Source organism: Nannobrachium achirus (genome assembly GCF_963921795.1).
Source record: "Nannobrachium achirus genome assembly, chromosome: 17".
In the NCBI taxonomy this organism is placed as follows: domain Eukaryota; kingdom Metazoa; phylum Chordata; class Actinopteri; order Myctophiformes; family Myctophidae; genus Nannobrachium; species Nannobrachium achirus.
In genome coordinates, this window is record NC_137824.1 from 21593017 (window position 1) to 21613987 (window position 20971).

Sequence of the window (20971 nt, forward strand, 5' to 3'; positions counted from 1 at the left end):
AGCTTTTTGTAGATCTGATATTTTTACCAAATGTCTTCCACCCCCCCACCCCCCCTACATTAGGGCTGCAATTGTATCGGTTGTTTTCTCAGCTCATGACTGTTTTGATTCATTGAATAATAATACAAAATTTCAGATATATGGAGCTCACACCTTAGTGCTACCCAAGGAATGCTATGGGCTGCCAACGGTCACACGCAACCGCAGGGATACATGGGACATTGTCTTGAGCTTGCCGAAAATAAAGCACACGAAGAAGAATCATCAAGCCTATGATCACAAGCCCTACAGCATACCCTGCTTTAACATCAATTATAACACAAATTGGACCATATCTTCACAAAACGCATATAATGGTGATTGAAACAAGGCTTTAAACTAGCGACAGGAACAATAAAGTATTTATGACAAGGTAAGAAAATCAAATGTAAAAGTTTGGGGGAAATGAATGGAATCCTATGGAGAACATGTTGCTTTTGGTACCAGAACAGCGCAACAAGCGGCCACTCATAGGAACCTTTAGTTCCATGTTTGCTTCATTTTAAATTTGGACAACTGGCCCCCTGGTCGTGATGCAACGCGTTGTGAGCTTGTAGATTTACAATTTTCAAAACATTTGTAATATTTTTGTACATTTTGAATTACAGACTTTTACAGAGTATTCCTACATAGCAGTAGCCTAATTGATACTTTTACTTCAGTAAACAGGTTTATACCATTCAACGTTATCCTAACCCAGGGGTCTTCAACGTTTTCAGGCCAAGGACCCCTTAGTGGAGAGAGAGATGAAGCTGGGACCCCACCACCTTTTCATAGATTCCATATAGTTTCATTGTTTGACAGCACAATCATCATTGTATTTTGGATTCATGTCAATTCGTGTTTTCAGATATTTAACCACTTGAACCGTCAATACTTAATAAACTTGACCTTTCACTCTGTACTTAGTCTGCTCTTTTTCCCCTCTACACCAAAGCTCTTTGCCAAAAAATAGCCGATCTACAAGCTCACAACGCCTCGCGCTGCGAGGCGTTGTGAGCTTGTAGGTCTGCTATTTTTGGCAAAAGTTCTCAAAATATGGACGATAGGGTTCAAATGGTTAATATAAAAAAGGAGGGAAAAAAAGATTTGGAGGATTCCCTGTAGTAACTCTGGGGACCCCCTAGGGGTCCCGGACCCCCTGTTGAAGACCCCTGTCCTAACCATTTTAAAATCAGAAGAAATATAAGAGTGGAGATCACCCATGCATTCTTAACAAATGGGTTCTGGCAGGGAGGCACAGGAGGGATTCCTTCTCGTGCCACTTCATACACCTGAAAAGAATAAGGCACACGACAGCCCTGAGAAAACCCCCCTCCGCTCCATTCCATTTAGTTATGATGTATTTGCTCCATTTGACCTGTGTCCTGGGTGGAGAGGAAAGCAAGCACTTTATGTATTGATTGAAATGAACACACAGACGCACACGCAGAAAGAATATAGCACAGGCACGCACTGTACATGTTTCTATTACTATACTTGTGAGGACATCAACAATTATACCCTAGGAGTAGTTGGCAAAAGGGCCTTTCTTTGTGGAGTTTGCATGTTCTCCCCGTGTCCCCTAGGGTATAGGTACCCTCACAAAAAAAACATGCAGTAATCCTGGTCTCTAAAATGCCTCCCGCTGGCCAGCCGGGGCACCTGATGGAGGGGAAAGGAACTGGTTGGAATAACGTGTTCCCTACATGCGCTACGTCCAAACCGGGCAAACTCCCCCACCACCTGTCAGGTGAAAAGAAGCGACTTGGACTTATTAGTTACTTTGCTGATATAAATTATAATATGTTAAAACATACATAAACCACTTTAGCCCTATTTTATACCGTGGCTATTTGAAAATAGCCGTTTGTCAAACATTTTGTACTTTTACATTTAGAAATTTAAGTACATTTTGATGCCAATACTTTTTAAAGTAAATTTTGACTTGTAACAGAGTACTTCTACAATGCAGTATTGATACTTTTACTTAAGTAGAAAATGTGAGTACCTGTTCCACCACTGGACAACACAGACATGTTTGAGGGGGAGGAATCACTTGGCAGAACGACTAAAATTTGGGAGGAAAAGGGGTAAAAACAAAACAACAAAAATGCAAAAGACAGACAGACAGACAGACAGACAGACAGACAGACAGACAGAAAGACACTTCATAATAGTTCTGCAACTTCGCGAGGCTCAAACTAATAACAACAAGCTCCCCATGGGGAAGGACGCCGCGACACCTCAGTCGTTGTTTAACGCGAAGCAATTACTTATTCATTGGTAATTAGAACAGATATGCCAAACAACAGGGAAGTAGGACACGTGTATTCCTGTGAGCCAGGCCTTGGTGATTGACCAGGAGGCCTCGGGGGGACTGGCAGAAAAAGAGTGAAGCTTGCTTTTCTAAAAATGGGAGGTGTAGGTGTATGTACGCGGCCTCACTGCGAGGGACGTGCTGGCCATTGGGAAAAGCGGGACAACTCCCGAATGGCCGGTTCATTCTCGGCCGGTCCAGGCCGGGCCATTATAGGAAAAAATTAAACTGTTTGCACAAAAGTAAAAATTAAACTGTTTGCACAAAAGTAGTGAAAACAGCAGATCTACAAGCACACCCCGAGGCGTTGTGTGCTTGTAGATCGGCTGTTTTCACTAGTTTAAACCATTTTTTAAATGATAAATACAAAACAAACGGTTTTGGACATACAAGGTTTCCACCCAACAACAACGAAATATAGGCCTAATTCATGTAATTGGCCCACTGGCTTGTCACTTGTCATGATCTGAAAGCAGCAGCGCTATAGAGAGAGATCTCTCTCTATAGCGCGTAATGAGGGCCTCTCCAACTCTTTTTCCCAGGCTGAATCAGGGGCACAGCACGTCCCTGCTCACTGCCTACAGATATTCTGCCGGGGGCGTGCGCCGCTGGACTGATTTAGCACAACGTACTCATTTTGTAGACTGATGTGCAAATGGTCCCGTATATACTTTTATCCGAAATTCAAAGTGCAATATCCTTTGAAATCTCTTTTTTGTAAAAAAAAAGAAAGCGGATAGAATCAGTTTGCGTAGGCAAGGCGGTGTAAGCTTGTACTGTAGATCTGCTATTCTCACAACTTTTGCCTCTTTCTTAAATTATTAGATCATTTGGGCCTATATGTTTGACTCATTTGTATAGTGTATTTTTTTTTGTTACTTTTTCTATTCTTTTCTTTCTTTCCTTTTAGGTATTAAAATTTGGGGACTGTCATTTGTTTTCTTCCTCAAAAGTAAACAAACCAACATATAGTTTTTGTAAGTTTTGTAAGGTTTTATTGCCATACATAAATAATAATGCTCTGATTTACATTTGGGGGATATCTTTCACAATAATATATGCATGTTCTAGTGATCTAATGATCACCCAAAAAAAATATTACAGGCATTTTACTTATGTTTTTTGTGAGGAATAGCTTCGGTGAAAAAGTGAGATGTTGTTCGTCCAGACTCTGGACTCCAGAGATCTTGAAGTTGCGTGAATGTCAGCCTCTGTGGGGGGTGTTCATATGCAAATATCTAAACAACTAAACAATAGGATCCAATGGTGATGTTTAAGTGGTAGGGGGAGCAAAAATAAAATCATTTAAACCTTTTTTTGGATAAAATACAAATGTTGTAATATTGCAACAGTGGGTCTTACAGGGCTAAAGAGACAATTTAAGGACTATTTAATACCTCTAAAATGACAAATTAAATATTGGCCAAATTGTCAAATATTAATAGCAGATCTACCGTACATGCTCACAACACCCCCGTTAAAATATGATTATTCGGCGGGTCGCAGCCTGAAAAGGTTGAGAACCACTGAGCTAAGGGCTCCACGGCATGAATAAACAGACCCCCGGACTGGAGCTACAAGCACAAAACACAAACGAACAGAACAGGTTCAGGCAGAGTGAGTAATGGCCTCCACCTGTGTGGTTGGGAGTGAGGTTTAGTTTAGTCAAATGATCGTCTCATGTCGGCGAGTGCTGAGGGTGACCCCATGCAAATGGCTTCCATCCATTCAGCCGGATACCGCCAGCCACCGGCTGTGTGTGTGTGTGTGTGAGTGTGTGTGCGTGCGCGCACGCGTGCATGCATGCGTGTGTGTACAGTGTACATGTGTGAATGCACTAGCTCAAGTGGTTAGTGAAAACATTTTGTTTCGCCCACAATGTGCGTGTTCATAATGAGAGAGAGAGAGAGAGAGAGAGATTCTAGACAGTTTATCTTGAAAGCAGGCCTAAGACAACTGTGTGTAGCCTATGTACAGTATTAACACATCTGTCCACAGCACAGTAATATAAGTAACACAATAGCCACTGCTAGCTTATTTCCAGCTCAACTTTTAAGACTGCATTAACCCTTTAAGACCTGGGAAGCATCAGGTTGTCACTTTATACATTTTAACCACTTTAACCATTATTTTCTACTTTGGCACCGCCAAAGTATAAAATGCCAAGAAATATGTATCACAGGTGTATTTATAGTGAGAAACAACCTTGTTTGAGACTCAAGATTAAAAACTGTTTACAGTTTAGGCATTTAGCAGACGCTTTTAATCCAAAGCGACTTACAATAAGCAGGTAATACGTCACTATAATAAGCAAGATAATATGTCAGTACATCAACAACAATATAACAAATGCATAGGAATATCAATCTAGAAAAACAATAACATAGGTAGTCCATGCACCTAATCAGTAAACATCGTTTCTAAAACCAAAAAAATGCCAACTAGCTTCATGTATGGTCAATGAATGTTACAGTAGTGCTATGGGTTTAGGTGGAGTCTGAAGAGGTGCGTCTTCAGTCCACGGTGGAAGCTAGGGAGTGAGTCTGTAGTTCTAAGGCCGGCTTTACACTGCCACTGAAATCTAGCCTGAATCAGATCTGAGTCACTTCAAAAGTGGAATCCGATTTTTTTTAAATAGTCTAAATCCAAACATGCCACATGCAGGTCACATGAAATCCGATTTTGAAAAACCACATCCAGAGGTGGTTTCAAATCCGATCCATATCGGATCTGAGGACATCTGACTCAGTCTGAAAGCAGCAACCACATCCACCCCATTGAGTTATATGCAGGTCACATGCAAGCCACATCAAACTGGCCAAGCGTCACTTGCTGCGCGAGCAGCGCGACCCGAGCGCGGCTGTAAATTACATCATTACAGAGCGCGAGTATTTACTATTTGATTACAGCGCACTGAGCACATGAGAAAAACAAAAGAGAAGAGAGAAAACACTGAGCTAAACAGTGAAAACGAGAGAGAAGAGCTTAACACAAGAGTAAAGAAAAGAAGAGAGAAAAACAATATTAACGTGTGTTTACTATGGTCTATTATGTCGCATTTCCTGAACGTAATCAGAACGTAATCAACCAGCGTTGACATAGTGACGTAACGTCATGACGCCTACGTCGTTACCACGGTAACCAAAGCATACATGTCGCCGCAGGGCAGCTTTGGGCTACGCTGTCTGAACGCACAGATCAGATCTGTGTCACTTGCAAATGCAGTGTGAAAAGTCGGGCCAAAAGATCAGATTTGAGAACAAATCGGATTTGGGCTGGATTTGTCTGCAGTGTAAAGCCGGCCTAAGTGCGACAGGGAGTTTATTCCACAGTTTGGGGGCCAGGAGGTCAAATTGTCTAGGACGAGTGGATTTTTGTCCTGGGGTTTTTAGCGAGGGTTCTGTCAGCATCCCTGTGTTGGCTGATCTGAGCGAACGGATGGGGTTGTAGGGGTTGATCAGGTTTTGAAGGTATGGAGGAGCTGTACCTTTGACTGCTTTCAAGGTCAGCATCAGTGTTTTGTATTCAGTGCGGGCCGCAACCGGGAGCCAGTGGAGGGAGCGGAGAAGGGCGGAGACATAATTTTGGCTGGTTGAAGACCAGTCGTGCAGCGTCATTTTGGATCAGTTGGAGAGGTTTAAGTGCACATGAGACGGGGCCGGCACCCAGGGGGTCCCCGGGGGCCCAGCCACAGCCGGGGCTCCCAATGGACCTCCACGGACCCCCACGCTGCCGGGAAAAAAATATGGGAAAATAGTCAAAAGTAGCCGATCTACAAGCTACTGCTCCTCTCCACGGCCACTGGTGTATACCGGTACATGTGACCTGGCGGTCGCTTATCTCCCGATTAGGGAGTCTTACTGGTACTGTATGCTTTGTGGAAAAAGGCAACTTCTTGACCGTACACAAATAAAAGCCTGACTGGAAGCACACCACATCAGTCATGCCTCCAAGTACAGATCTAGGGTCAGATTTATTGATTTACTGTCTCATTTTTGAAAAGCTAAACCGCATCCCAAATCAGCTATAGCCTTGGCGGTGCCAGCCTCTATATCACACACTTTGTTTGTTGTGCGGTCTGGTTTATTAACCAGGCTACAAATCAGTAGCCAGGGGATTTTTTCTTTTTTTTTTTGATATGGCATAATAATCGCCGCTGCCGCTCACGCAGCCTAAGGGAAAGAGAGGGGGCCAGTGTGCAGAAACATGCTTATTACTGTATGTTGCTTTTTTCTAACCCTAAAATGTTTTCAGATGTACATAACATATCGTCGTTGTCGGGCGGAAAGCTCGTATCTCCAAGTTTCAAATTTGTATGTTCTTTCGCAAAGTAAAGCCCTGCTTCATCATATAAGGCCGTCGCACAAAAGTAGTGAAAACAGCAGATCTACAAGCACACAACGTGCGTGCTTGTATCGTCTGTTTTCACTAGTTTAAATCGTTTTTAAAATGATAAATGCAAAACGAACGGTTTTGGACATAGAAGGTTTTCACCCGACAACGACGATATTTCAGTGTGCTGGTGAGTAATATACCGTCATTTTGAATGAGATTCTAAACAGAGTATCCCTGCAATTATATTATAAGATTGGCCTTTTAGCTTTAGAGACTGTTGGTGTCCATAAGAAAACACAAACATGGGGAAACATGTCCATGGATTTGCTCTGAAAGTGTATTTTTAATTGATGAAATGGAAATGGAAAGAAATGAACCGAATCCAAAGGTTTCCTTGCTGGTAATGTCAAGCACACCTCAAGTCATAGTCGATGGACTCCACATGTCAGACCACTATGGGCCTTCAAAGAGACATGTGTGTGTGCGTGCGTGCGTGCGTGCGTGTGTGCGTGCGGGGGCATGGGGAGTGGGGGGAGGGAGAGATGGATGCATTATGAATCAATCTAAATCACATTTCTATCCAACTTCCTTCTCCTCATCCTCTCCCATTATGCACGCACGCACGCACGCACGCACGCACGCACGCACGCACGCACGCACGCACGCACGCACGCACGCACGCACGCACGCACGCACGCACGCACGCACGCACGCACGCACGCACGCACGCACACACACACACACACACACACACACACACACACACACACACACACACACACACACACACACACACACACACACACACACACACACACACACACACACACACACACACACACACACACACACACACAGTAATGGAATGTAGCAGCTGTGCAAAATGTCAGGCTGGCCTTTCCTCGGATATGCAATTTGTACCAATCCAAATGTTACCCTTTCTACCTTCACCAGAGAGAGAGAGAGAGAGAGAGAGAGAGAGAGAGAGAGAGAGAGAGAGAGAGAGAGAGAGAGGGAGGGAGAGAGAGCAAATCTACATGTCTTGAGGGACAGAGGTTAGGGGTGGGGGACCGGGGAGTGTCACACAATGAGGACATTAGGAGAGAGAGAGAGAGAGAGAGAGAGAGAGAGAGAGAGAGAGAGAGAGAGAGAGAGAGAGAGAGAGAGAGAGAGAGAGAGAGACTACCACTAACCGAATTATCCAAATGCAAAAAGAAAATTGTATAATATATTGGAAAAAGTAAAAAACATAACAAAAACCCAAAGCATATTAGAATGCTATTATATATATTAATACACAGTTGTAGACAACCTGTCCACTGTTATGATCCAAAACTGAAGGAAGACTTTGACTAAGTGCAGATTCAGTGACACCACCTGGCCATAGAAACAGGCAGACACAAACAGAACTGGCTGCCTAGAGAAGACTCAAGGAAGATTTTCCTCTACCGGTGCTGAGCCGAGGACACGCCCGACGCAGAAGTGCTCCTCTCGCTGTTTTTGCCAAGTATAGTTATTGACAAAACCACCAAGCGACCTTGATCCACGTGAGGACCCGGCTGAGCGAGCTAAAGCGAGCGAGTCGCCGGGCAGAACGCTGCGAAGGTCGATTGAGCCGCTTGTTCGAGTTGCATACCTTGGGGGACAGAATAAATAACGTTTTAGGCAAGAGCGTTTGTCTACTGACCAATCACAGCGCGTCCAGTGGTGTGTTCTAGATCTTTGTTAGGGCATACTTTAATCCACGGTCCGCGGCCATTCCTGTGGCCAGCGCATACTCCAGTGCACAATGCATATCAGATACGCTACTTTGAAAGGTTCGTGAGGGCATGCGCTTTTTCAATTTATTTTTCTGGGAGAGCAATCTAAATGCACCTTTTTTGCCTGCACAAATGTGTGGAGTTGTCATCAACTGAGGGACAGCCAGTGGACAGAAGAACCAAGTACATCTGGATAAACAGCATATTATTATTTGTTATTCACTTGTTTTCATTATTAGTATCATTATTGTCAAAATTGAACTTTTTTATTTGACATATTCAAAATAAATATGACTAAACTAAACTAATTGTTAGGATGTTTATTGGTCAGTCATGTCCCTGTATACACAATGTTACGATTTGTTTTATGTCATATTCCTGCTTTGGCAATGAAAGACATATTTTGTCATGCCAATAAAGCCGTTTAAAAAAGAAAATTGAGAGAGAGAGAGAGAGAGAGAGAGAGAGAGAGAGAGAGAGAGAGAGAGAGAGAGAGAGAGAGCTATTTGAGAGATAATATGTAGGTGCCATCACTTTTGCAGGGCACATTCACTCGAAGAATCTAAAGAACAAGCCGGTCTATACGACGACCATCACAATGTTAAGTGCGTGGCGAGAGACCTACACTAACTGTGACGCACCATTAAGAATCTAAGACAGCCGTCACACAGTGTGTGTGTGTGTGTGTGTGTGTGTGTGAACGCTAACAATAGTGTCACACACACCCACATCGTGGTCGGGAGGACAGCTCAACCCTAGGGACGACCAGACGACACCATTTATGGAGGAGAAAATGCTGTGATTTCTGCCTGGCAGAAAAGGGACTTTGTGCGTGCGTGCGTGTGCGTACGCATGCGAATATGGAAATGGGTCAGCGCAGTGCAAGGGTCCTCTGAGACTCTTTAATTATGAATAGGAAATGAGAGAGGAGAGAGAGGAGAGGGGAGAGCGGCGCTATCGTCTTTGTACCGATGTCAGTGACAATGACACCGGCTGGCTGAGAAATGTCAACGGGAGCCGAGCCTGAGCCCGAGGAACATTGTTTGGTTAAAAATCAAAGTGAAGTGGGTTGACGTGCGCCCAGGCCTAGATACACGGCACGTAACACAGATAATACACTGTACAGTATAATAAATAATATATTATGTCATAAATAATGTAGATATATTTATATATTAATGCACCATTTACCATATATACATTGTAAGTGGTAGAATGCAGCAGAGAGCTCGTCGACATGCAGAACACACAGGCGTCCATGATAAATGGTGCATTTATATTGCGCCTTTCTCCAAAGTGCTTTATAATGTGAATTGCATTAACCCACGCGCACGCACACTCGCACGCACACGCGCACACACCAACCAAAGGGAGGCAAGCATCAAGAGAGTAGGGGGGTAAGGGGGTTTCCAGGTCTTGCTCAAGGACACTTCGACACCAAGCCAGGAGGAGCAAGCGGGATCGAACCGGTCGAATTAGATTGTAATTAGAGAAAAGAAAAGACGAGTGTTACAATGTGTTAATTTACTACTTTCTATCGTTTAAGCGATTTTAATGATTTTGATTTCAGTGGGTGAGGGCACCCCACAGTGTTGCATGTGTACAAGTGGGCTAAATATCTTTTAGTCTTTTTAGAGCCCTTTCCCAAGATGCAACTCAACCTTACACAGGCAGATGGGGGCTATCACAGATATAAAGAGCTAGATGCCTCGTTCGCCTCTGCAGTTAATTGGAGCGATGTGCAAAAGTTCTAGACCGGACTTCCTGAAAAAACCAAGGGAACGCTGTCAGTCAAAGTGACTACTGGCCAATCACAGCGTGTCTTTTCCGTGACTTATCCAAGGACCACAATTCAATTCAACAGAGCCAGTTCCGATGTTGCGCTGCTCAGCTGTTGTTATAGGCTGCATACGTAAAGACCAGCCCCCACCTGCCTCTGATTGGCTTACTGACTTCCGTATGTGTGACGCACGCGGAAGCAATGAACACGGAAGTGACGAAGATTCCCTTGGTTGCTAGATGCATACGCCCCCTAGCCGAAGGAGGCGTCTAGCTTTATATGTCTGTGGGGGCTATAGTGTTACTGTAAATAGTAGGCAAAATAAAGAAATCGCCGGGTTATTGTGTCTAAAAAGACATATTTAGCTACTTGTACAATTGTACCCTGTGAAATTAAAATCGCTAAATCGCTAAAAACAATATGAACCCTTGTTGTAAAAATAAAGTTTTAAAAAGTAAATAATGCAGTAACTGAGTTACTGCATTATAAAAGCAATGGGGAAGTGTTGGGGTGACACAGTGGTGAAGTCCCTCCCTGCCCACCACCGCCAAGGTCGTGGGTTCAAATCCAGTGCGGTGCACCCAGCTTTGTTGAGCGTCCAGACCAGGGGTGGGCAACTAAATTGGGGAGAAAATGGGAGAAAAGCAATTAGGGAGGGTAACTTTGCAACGATGTTAAAGGAGCTATAGTCAACTCTTTCTTGAAAAACGGATGCTAAAATAAAAATGTTTTCGAAAATATTTTATACAGAAATAAGCTTCATACATGTGTTTCTATTCAGAAATGACCATTATTTTATCATTATTTTACGCTTTTTGTGCATGGCCATTTTTTGAATAGAAACACATGTATGAAGCTTATTTTTTTATAAAATATTTTCGAAACATTTTTATTTTAGCATCCGTTTTTCAAGAAAAAGTTGACTATAGCTCCTTTCAGTATACCTGTTTGTGTTGCTGCGGCACAGTGTTACACAAGACAACTAAACTTTAGCTCTCTGAAAAGTAGCCGTACATGCAACTTGAAACCAGTTCTTTCTAGTTCAGCCTCGCTCGACTAAAGAAACTCATTTCATCATACGGACATATAGAGAAGACGCAATACCGCCGCTATAGGCACACCTCCGCCGCTCACCGTGCGTAGGACACCATGGGCAAAGCCAAGCCGATCATCATATATTAAATAACTTACTTCTTCCTCGTGTCCGGCCATCTTCTATATCAAGTCTTTCCAGTGGTTGGCGGAGGCGAGTGCATTTGGCACGATGAATCATTTTATTTAAAGGGAAGATTAAAAACGCAACTAAATTAGGCACCATATAGCATTAGATTGCCTATAGGCCAGGAGTCTTCAACAGGTTGTCCGGGGTCCTCAGAGTTACTACAGGGGGTCCTCCAAATCTTTGCGTGATAGACGCTTTTCTCCTCTTTTTTATATTAACCCTAGTGTCCATATTTTGAGAACTTTAGCCAAAAATTGCCGATCTACAAGCTCACAACGCCTCGCGCTGCTTGTAGAGTGAAAGGTCAAGTTTATTAAGTCTTGACGGGTTAAGTGGTTAAATATCTGAAAACAAATTGACATGAATCCAAAGTACACTGATGATCGTGCTGTCAAACAATGAAACTACTGTATATGGAATCTATGAAAAGGTAGGGGTCCCTGTTTCAACTCTCTCTCAACTAAGGGGTCCTTGGCCTGAAAACATTCAAGACCCCTGTTATAGGCAATAAGATAAGCCTATACTGGTATTGACATATCAATGTGGAGAGCTCAGAGCTGAAGCGGACCCTCCTCCCCTCCTGGTCTGGCAGTGTTAAAAGGACTGCGGCTCGATACAATAACGAGAGTGGATGGTAGCGTCCACACCACAACGATAACACCGACATAATTGACGTGAACGCTGACATATCGTTATTGTATCGCGCCGCAGTGGGAATGGACCTTTATACTGTAAGTATTATATGCTTCTATACATTATAAGTGTCTATTATAACAAAAATCGAACCTCGGTTCGAAGTGAAGCGGTGAATTTATATTCTATGTGTTCTAGAGCTATGAAATCTGTGTTCTAGACTCTATACTTTCTATGTGCTTTAGTTTAAAATGAATGAATGATTTTGTCTGGAGAACCAAATTGTCATGTGAAGCTTGACCAATCCTCAATTCTTCATTCTGGGCTGGACATGCACGGGACATGTATGGGACAGACAAAGCTAAACCATTACTAAAAAAGTTAAAAAGATCATAAACTTTTATTCATTTCAGAAATTGTTAATCTTTCACTCAATAGGGACAACATCACCGCAAGGTTGATGATGTCATTTGACTATTTGTGGTGAAGCCCTACAATCTATTGAATGCATGTGCTAATAAACATTATTTGAAACATTGCTTTGTTGCGCATATTAACCTTAAGTATTATTAAATCAACTAATGTCATTGCTAGAGCTTGTAGATCTGTTATTTTCACAATATTTATGTGTGGAGTCAAACAAAATGCCTCAACTCCTACAGTACAATACATGCACATATAGTGCTTGTACGGGTATAGAAAACAAAATAATAAAAAAAAGAATAATGATACATTATTACTTAAAGCTTTCATGAAAACCTTGAAGTGGGGCACATGCGGTACAGTGGTGATTCTGGGTCCCTGGCCTAATGCATATCAAAATTGCTTCTACCAAGTCCCTGCATGCCCCAGGAATCCTGGGGAAGGCATCAAACAGCTCTCAGCATTGTGAGGGGAGTGTGGCTTGGAAGAAAATATTCAACGCTGTTATGTGTCCAGCAACTCCATGTCCACATCACTCGTTCTCAATGTCAGGACCGCGCACCGGTCCATTTGGTTCCATAATTATTATGCACAATGTTTGCGTTAGAGAAGAGTCTACTTGGACTAGGGTTGTGATCCGGAACCGGGTTTTATCACACTGTCCAGGGCTGGTATATGGACTTCAAGTCTGCTATGCAATTGCAATAGGCCTAATGGTGGTTCTCGACCAGAGTTTACGGGTCCATTTGGTTTTATTTGTCTCCGGTTTTGGTTTTAATTGTACACTCCGAAAGGGTAGCCAGGCAGAGCGGAAAAAATCTGGGATGACGTCCTTTCCGGGTGTATTCTGAGGTTTGTAGTCCATTTTAATCGCACGCACACACGCCCTGTTGCAAAGCGACGCGACACTGCCGCAGCAGCGTCAGGCGCAGGGCGTTCTTCGTAACGTAGACGTAATACGGTTCGGCCGTTGGTAGGCCGTGACGCGTCTGGAGACAGACAACTTCCGGAGAAACCTTAGGCCGCCTCAAGACTGCAGAGGCCCTCTTCGGCCCAACTTGAAACCTCACTCCTCCAGCTGCTGCTTGTTCAGGTCCAACCGCTCCTCTTCCATTGTCTACCACAAGCCCAGCCTGTTTCTGAGTAGACTGTTTGCGTTTCCGCTCTGCAAGGCCCACCACTGTGGTCCTCTTACCGCCATCCGGGGGAGCGCAGATCTCCGTAGACCTGGCCTCCTCCGGTTCTATCACAGGGATTTGGTGACACGGTCTGCCTCTCGTTCTTTGTTGATGCGGGCGACCACAAAGTTCTTGAGGTTGAGGTTGAGGTTGCAGCTGACACTGCGGCTTGCCTGGGGGCGATGAACACCTCCCACCGCCACCCCCTGAAGAGTCCCTGGAACCTCCTGAACGCGCTGCTTGTTCAGATTCTAAGTGATGTGACTTACTGTAGCCAGACTGGTTAGTTTGAGTAAAAGGTAGCTTAAGACTTGTAGCATCTTGCTGTGTGTTACATTGTTTAGTTAGCAGACGCGGGGGCTTACGACTGGCGGAATTTCTGTTGCACTTGTTTGGGGACAGTAGCAGGTCAGCATTGTGGAGAGGGTTGGCGGCCCCAGAGGGCTGTGTGTTCCTCTGAGAAGCATAGAGTAGCCTTGCCTGGTTCTCATGCTCCAGCAGATCGTGCAGCAGCTTCTGCTCTTGCTCCCTCATGGCCTCCTTATCTGCTTCTCTGCAGGCTGTCTGAACGGCCTCCTCTAGCTGCAAAACACGGGTCTTCAGGCATGCAATCAAGGTGTTCTTCTCGCCGAATGACAGCTTGCTTTTCTCCACGCGCTGCTGCAGGGATTTAACCGTTGCACCCGTTATGGCGTAGAATTCTACCAGGTTCTTCCCCAGTGTGTATGTGGTCTCTAGTCCCAGCATATGACGGGTGGCTTCAGCCAGGAGTTGCTCTAACCGCTGACACCTATCTCTGAGGGCCTGGTTGCTCTTCTCTAAATCCTGTGGCAGGTCTCCGAGTTTGAGGCTGTCTCCAAGGGCTTGGATCTCGGACTCATAATAAGCCCTTAGATCAGCCATGTGTTTATAGTGTTTCTCATTTAGGTTTTGCCTCAGTAGAGAAAGGACAAGAGACTCTCTTGTCGACCGATCCATATGTTGACTGCCCTCCTCACTGGCTGAAGGGGCACAAGCTTTGACATGCGGGTTGGGCTGGGTCTTAGCCTGAGAGGTAGAGGGAACGGCCGGCGAAGGGTTTACGCGAGAGCTTTGCACCTTGGTGGAGAAAGGTGCAAAATCTGAAAGGCTGGGGAATTCTGAGGAACGGTCTGTATATGTGTCCCCAGGGTTGGTACTGTACTTAAAGCTGGGCTGACTTGACCCTGAGCTGTCAACGGTTTTGTTTCTTTGGCAGCCATGGGTGTGGAAGGAGGGGATAAAGCGAGAGGATGAAGTGACTCCAGTGGCTGCTGGGTCCAAAGACAGCATCTGTGGTGACGGAGGCATATGGGAGCCATCCCGGGCCGTGTGCTTAGGGTCACCGCGCATCACTGTAGCTGCACACCACTCAGTGTCAACCTTTGCACTGCGCGTCACAGTTGCTTTATGGAGTGAAGGTAAAGGGGGGTGGGGAGCGGCACCGGTCAAGTCCGCAGGGAGTAAAGGGTCACTGGAGGTGACGGTGGTGTTGGCAGGGTTTGGCTGGCCGCTCCTATGGCGATTGAGGAGTTGATCCAAGGATTTGATCTCATCTTGAATCTGATGAATCTCATACTGGTATTGTTCCTGTTGAGCGTCGATAAGCTCCTGCACCAGGACCTGAAGGGTGTCCAGGGGACGACCCGGGTTGACGAAGGGAAGGTCTTTCCCGGGAAGAAAGGCTTCGTCGGTACGTCCACGGCGTAGACCTTTGCGCCAGGTATGCCCAGAGGCTGACGTGCTCTCGAAGGACACGGAGGTCACACTCTTCCTTGCCCCCATATCCATCAGCACTGACACGGCGGTGGCTCAAAGCCCCAGAGCTAGAAACATCATCAGAGATGCTGTCATCTGTGGACATGCTTAAGGCTCCACAGAGAGGGGATCAGCCTGACATCTGCTAAGGTGTGACATCAACGGTGACTCTTTAAATTGTGATTTTTATAATGATGCTAAACCCCCAGGTATGTCTCTCTATCTCTCTCTTGGAGTATGGAACAACCTATGGTACAGTCTTATAGGCAGAGCGGCGTTCTACTGTGACATCATACACAACACAAACCAGTGTCATCCATGCCTAACAACAGCAATAGGCGTATAGCAGGGGTCTGCTACAGCGGGGGCCACCACATCTTTGTTTGATAGGAACATTATTTTACATGAAGCACTTGAATCATAGTATTTTGAGGTGGAACATTAGCCAAAAATAGCAGATCTACAAGCTAGGCATTGCTATCTGCACTCTCTCAATCCCCCCTGGGATCGAGAGAGTGCAGATGCTTCTAAAAAGTAGAATAAAAGCAGATTCAGTGCCATTTCGCCCACTGGGAGAAGTCAACAAGTTACTGTTCAAATAATATTTGAACAATAACTTTTGTGTTGTGCTACAAGGTTTAAAAAAAAAAAAAAAAACCAATAGCATAAAAATAACAAATGCATCACAAAAAACTGTTGTTGACAGTTATAGCCTGCATCCTGCTGTTGCCAGGTTAATAAACCAGACCGAACATAACAACACCCCCTGGCGGTAGTGTTGTTGTAGTACGAGGGTTGGCCAATCAGGGTTGTATGCTTGGGGCATGTGGTTTGGGGCTCACGTCACTAGGCTTTAGCCCGCCCCCCAGAAATGAAAGCTCTTCCTGAAATCCCAGACTCTCTTCCCAAAACGAAGTGTGTGATAGAGGCTGGCACCGCCAGGCAAATCCTGTTGCATTTAACTGTACCGTAGTAGTCAGGCCTGAACTAATTCTGCAATTAACTGTACGAATCTTTCAGAGATAAATTTTAACACAAGTTTCTCTTTGTCGGACAGCAATCTGCATGTCAGCGTGACGACGTCGTCCTCAAACGACACTTCAACTCTAGCGATGCACATGTCGACTTGCGGAAAATCAGAACTTGTTAATGCCCTCTAAAGAGCTATTGTTCAGATCTGATCTGCCTGTGGAGGTGGTTTCACGGGCGAAGCTCCAAAGCCCCTCTCTGTCAGTCAGTGGTGTGTTTGACAAGGCACTTTGAATACCAATGGAAGCCGACTCCTTGCAAATCACCAAAGGCTTTGTGGTGGTGACACGTTATTTATTTTAATCCAAATTCTGTCAAGAACGGTTAGAGGTTTGTCAAAAAAAAAAAAAAAAAAAAAAGAATGTTAAATGAGGCAACATAATCTCTCTTATTCGTATAATGTGTAATGTGTCAAAGAAAAGAAAGACATTGTGATGGATAAGACTTATACATGTATAACACAATGAAAGCTATAGTAGCAATGTGTACTGCATCTCATTTGCAACTAAGAATAATGCACATTTCCTTAAGACCCAATTTGGTGAACATGTCAATTTGAGTGACGCTCACGTACAGTACAGTTTTAAATATCGTGATGGGTAGATTGAATAGAAAATACTCAGCAAAGAGGTGAATCTCCCTTATAAGCTCTTACCATTAATGTTATACATTAAATCAATTGAGTCAACTTTTCTAGCTATTATTCTTTTTTCTTTTTTCTTTTTAGAAAATGTGCTGTTGTTGTCGGCTGTGCAAGAGTTGGATCTCTCTGATCTTTTTTTTTTCTTTTTTTTGCCTATAAAAAGTGACACGCAATAGCCACCTCCAGATAAGGTTGATGAATTGTGCCACATTGATCTAAATGTACTGTACTTGCATGTCATTTTGAGGTTTCAGCTTTTGGATTAACATTTATATCAATTTCAAATGACAGCTTATCCGTCTCTTTAGCCAACAAAGACTTTATCAAGTTCCTATAGTGATTCATGGGCTATTGCCCCAGTTGGTTTTAGATGACTCACACTTGGCAAGACGTGATCATAATGAAAATCACTTCGTTTTGACAAAGTACTGTAATCCAGCATGCCGAGCAAGAGTAAAGTTGACCTTACCCATTTACTCATTGATTTGATATTTTGTCCTTGGTTCAGAATCACCAAAAAATCATAGTACAGTACACAAAGGAATTGAATTCATGCCGAGAAAGTATGAATTCTACCCTGTTTTGCTGTCACTTAGAGGACTTGCACTTTGTGATATGCCGCTGTTTTGAGTCGGTCCTTAGAGGCTTGTGGTTTATATTTAACTGTGTGTGGCTTTTCAGAGGTAAGAAGAGGTCGACAGTACCATCAAATGATGCTGCTGTATGCATAATAAAACATATTAACACAATCTCCCCCGCCCCACACACACACACAACCACACACAACCACACACTCTTAGTAAGTACAAGTTGACTTTGTTTCCTGTTTGTCCTTAACGCAGGTTTTACACTTGGTTCTCATGCTGGAAATTGTCTTGGCTTTCTCCCGGCAAGGACCCGAAATTCAGAATCAAATCAACGGGACAGGAAACAAGGGTGACTGCCACGGCTGTTGTCGGCAGTTACCAGAGACGCCAAGTCGACCAAGATTTTGATATTTAGTCGACTAAGACTAGACTAAACTAAAACAATTTCAGAAGACTAAGACTAAATTTGTGTTATTAAAAAGTCTAAGACTAAGACTAAATTTAAGTCTAAGACTAAATGGAATTAAACCCAAATACAGATCTTTTATCTTTACATTTGAGAATGTAGACACTTATCTGTTCTTTTCAAATCGTGTTGGTTTTGCACAGAGAGTAGCAGACTATATTGTTACTATATTATCTGCAGAGCAGAGATTTTGTACCTGGCAGTGGAACTGTGGCACACACTACTAGGCACTGTAGCCTAGCTAGCGATTGAAAACATAAAGTGTGTATCAAAGGCTTACTAATAAGGTAATAAAATGAAGTGTAAAGTTTACACTAAAACGTCATTGAATTCCAACCCTGCACAAAGTGTAAGTCCGTCAGTCCGTCAGTCCGTCAGTCTGTCTGTCTGTCACACCTCACACGTCACACTCTTGCCCTGCTCATATCTCCGCAACCGTTGCCCCGATCCATGCCAAATTTTGCACACACACTCCTTACCTGCCAAACCACAACCTCCAAGGACCCCCGGAGCTCCAGGGACCCCCAGGTCCCTGGGGGACCCCCAGATGTAAAAAATGACCAAATGTGCTAAACTGACCAAATGACCACCCCAACGGGGCTGCTCACGGGGAATTCCCGGGGACCACCGACTCCTGGTGCTCCAGAACGGATGCAAAAGTGGTGGCGCCCCCAGTGGAGGACCCCCTACACTGCAGCTCACATAAAATGCCGTAACTCCGGCTAGGAGCGACCGGGACAGCCGGGGCCGGTACCTATTCGTCCGCCTTGCCGGCGCGGAGACCCCACCCCTCATTTCTCACATGGCCCTCTTCTAGCGCCACCATGAGGCCGATTCTTGCAAAACACATTTTTGGACACTGCTCCTACAATTTTTGCCCTAAAATCACGCAAATCGGTACACAGTATGTCTACACTCATCCCATCAACATGAATCTCTCCCATATAGCGCCACCTCCAGGCCGATTTTTAAAAACACATTTTTGGACACTGCTCCTACAGATTTTGCCCTAAAATCACGAAAATCACTACACAGTATGTCTACACTCATGTCATCAACATGGATCAGGAAGATTTTGGCAAAACACATTTTTGCCCTATTTGTGGAGATAAGTGACCTACGGTCGCTTATCTCCCGATTAGGGAGCCTTACTGGTAAGGTAATAAAATGAAGTGTAAAGTTTACACTAAAACGTCATTGAATTCCATTGAGATAATAATGTATTGACACCAGTAGAAGGTGAAATAGCCTAGGTGACATCTGCTGGGCCATTAATACAGTACAGTAGGAACACGTAGCTTCAATGAGAACCTAGAAGTTCCAACGAAACGAGCCCCCTGGTTTCAAGCTTGCAGATCTGCTACTTGATTATGCTGTGTGACACTGCAGTATGATCAAGTATAGATAGACATGAATTATTAAATGCGCCTGAAGTTTGCAGTTTACCATGAGAAACGTCACAGGTTGTCCGTAGACGTGTACACGTGTACATGTGCTTAATATTGATGATCTCAATGTATGGGCATAAAATATATTGTATGTTGTGATGTCATGGGAACCACTCTAACAGAATCCCTTTATGCCCATACATGGAGATCCCTGATGTCATCAATATCGTCACTGTCGGGCAGAAACCTCGTATCTCCAAGTGTCAAATGTGTACGTTTTTTCGCAAAGCAAAGCCCTGCTTCATCATACAACGCCGTCGCACAAAAGTTGTGAAAACAGCAGATCTACAAGCACACAACGCCTCGCACATCATTTTAAAAATGATAAATACAAAACAAACGGTTTTGGACATACAAGGTTTCCACCCGACAACAACGATATTAAGCCCATATCTAACAGGACTTCATATGGGAATGCCCATATATGGAGGAAGACAGCCCAGGCTGGTTCAGACAGGGATGTCCATGTATGGGCATAAAAGGGATGTACTATATACAGTACATGGATCTCCATATATGGGTACCAGGGGTCTCCATATATGGGTAACTGGTCTGATATACATCACTGGCCAGATGGCCAAGAATTGGAGGTCGCATGTCGCCCTGAGGCGTCTTACTAGTACAAGTTAGAATGGAGATAGGAGGTATATATCTGCCCGACGGCAACAATGTTTAGTTGTACAACGGTCAGAGCCATCAGCGTTTATCTTCTGGTGATCCAGTCGTCCACACTCCTGCTGATGACCCACAAAGCGGTTCTCCTCGCTCCCCCATACTTTAACGGGGACGCAAACAAGCTGAAACTAAATGTTTGGTGCCTTTGCCTTTGTTTCACAACCCAGTATAGCTCCGCCGCCTTTTGTCTTTTAAAAAGTGTATAAAAGTGCAACCATGTGCACATCATGCATGCAGGCTCGCGTGCGACTTTAAGCCATTTAGGTCTAGAATTATCGAATGCTTTAACCATTAAAAAATAGCAGATATACAAGCTCACAGCGCAGCACCGAGTGCCGCGCTGCAAGCTTGTAGATCTGCTATTTATGAAAAATCATGAAAATGTATGCAAATCTTTGATCTCAATTTTGATGTGAACATTTGTAACTCAAATATTTGCTTCTGGGGGGGTCCCTGACACTAAATATTTTGAGAAGGGGGTCGGCGACCAAATACATATAATTCTAGGGGTCCTTGACATGAAAGAGTTTGAGAACCACTGCCGTAGAAATGTGTTTTTCAAAAACCTTAGGATTTAGAAGACACTTATAGAATATTGTCAAAATCGGGTGGCGCCGCGCAGTGAGCTTGTAGATCTGCTATTTTTTCATGGTTAAAGCATAAAATAATAATACGCAA

At 44.1% G+C, this 20971-nt stretch overlaps 1 protein-coding gene across 1 annotated transcript in view; it reads right to left on the bottom strand.

Moving 5' to 3' along the window:
- pcdh10b (protocadherin 10b) overlaps window positions 1–13605 on the bottom strand; it is a gene marked incomplete at both ends in the record, with an annotated part of 97289 nt that extends 83684 nt beyond the window's left edge. Inside the window, one exon of the mRNA XM_080746579.1 lies at window positions 13562–13605. Coding sequence (XP_080602705.1) covers window positions 13562–13605 — 44 coding nt within the window. The remainder of the gene's footprint in view (window positions 1–13561) is intronic.
- Window positions 13606–20971: the final 7366 nt, after the last annotated feature.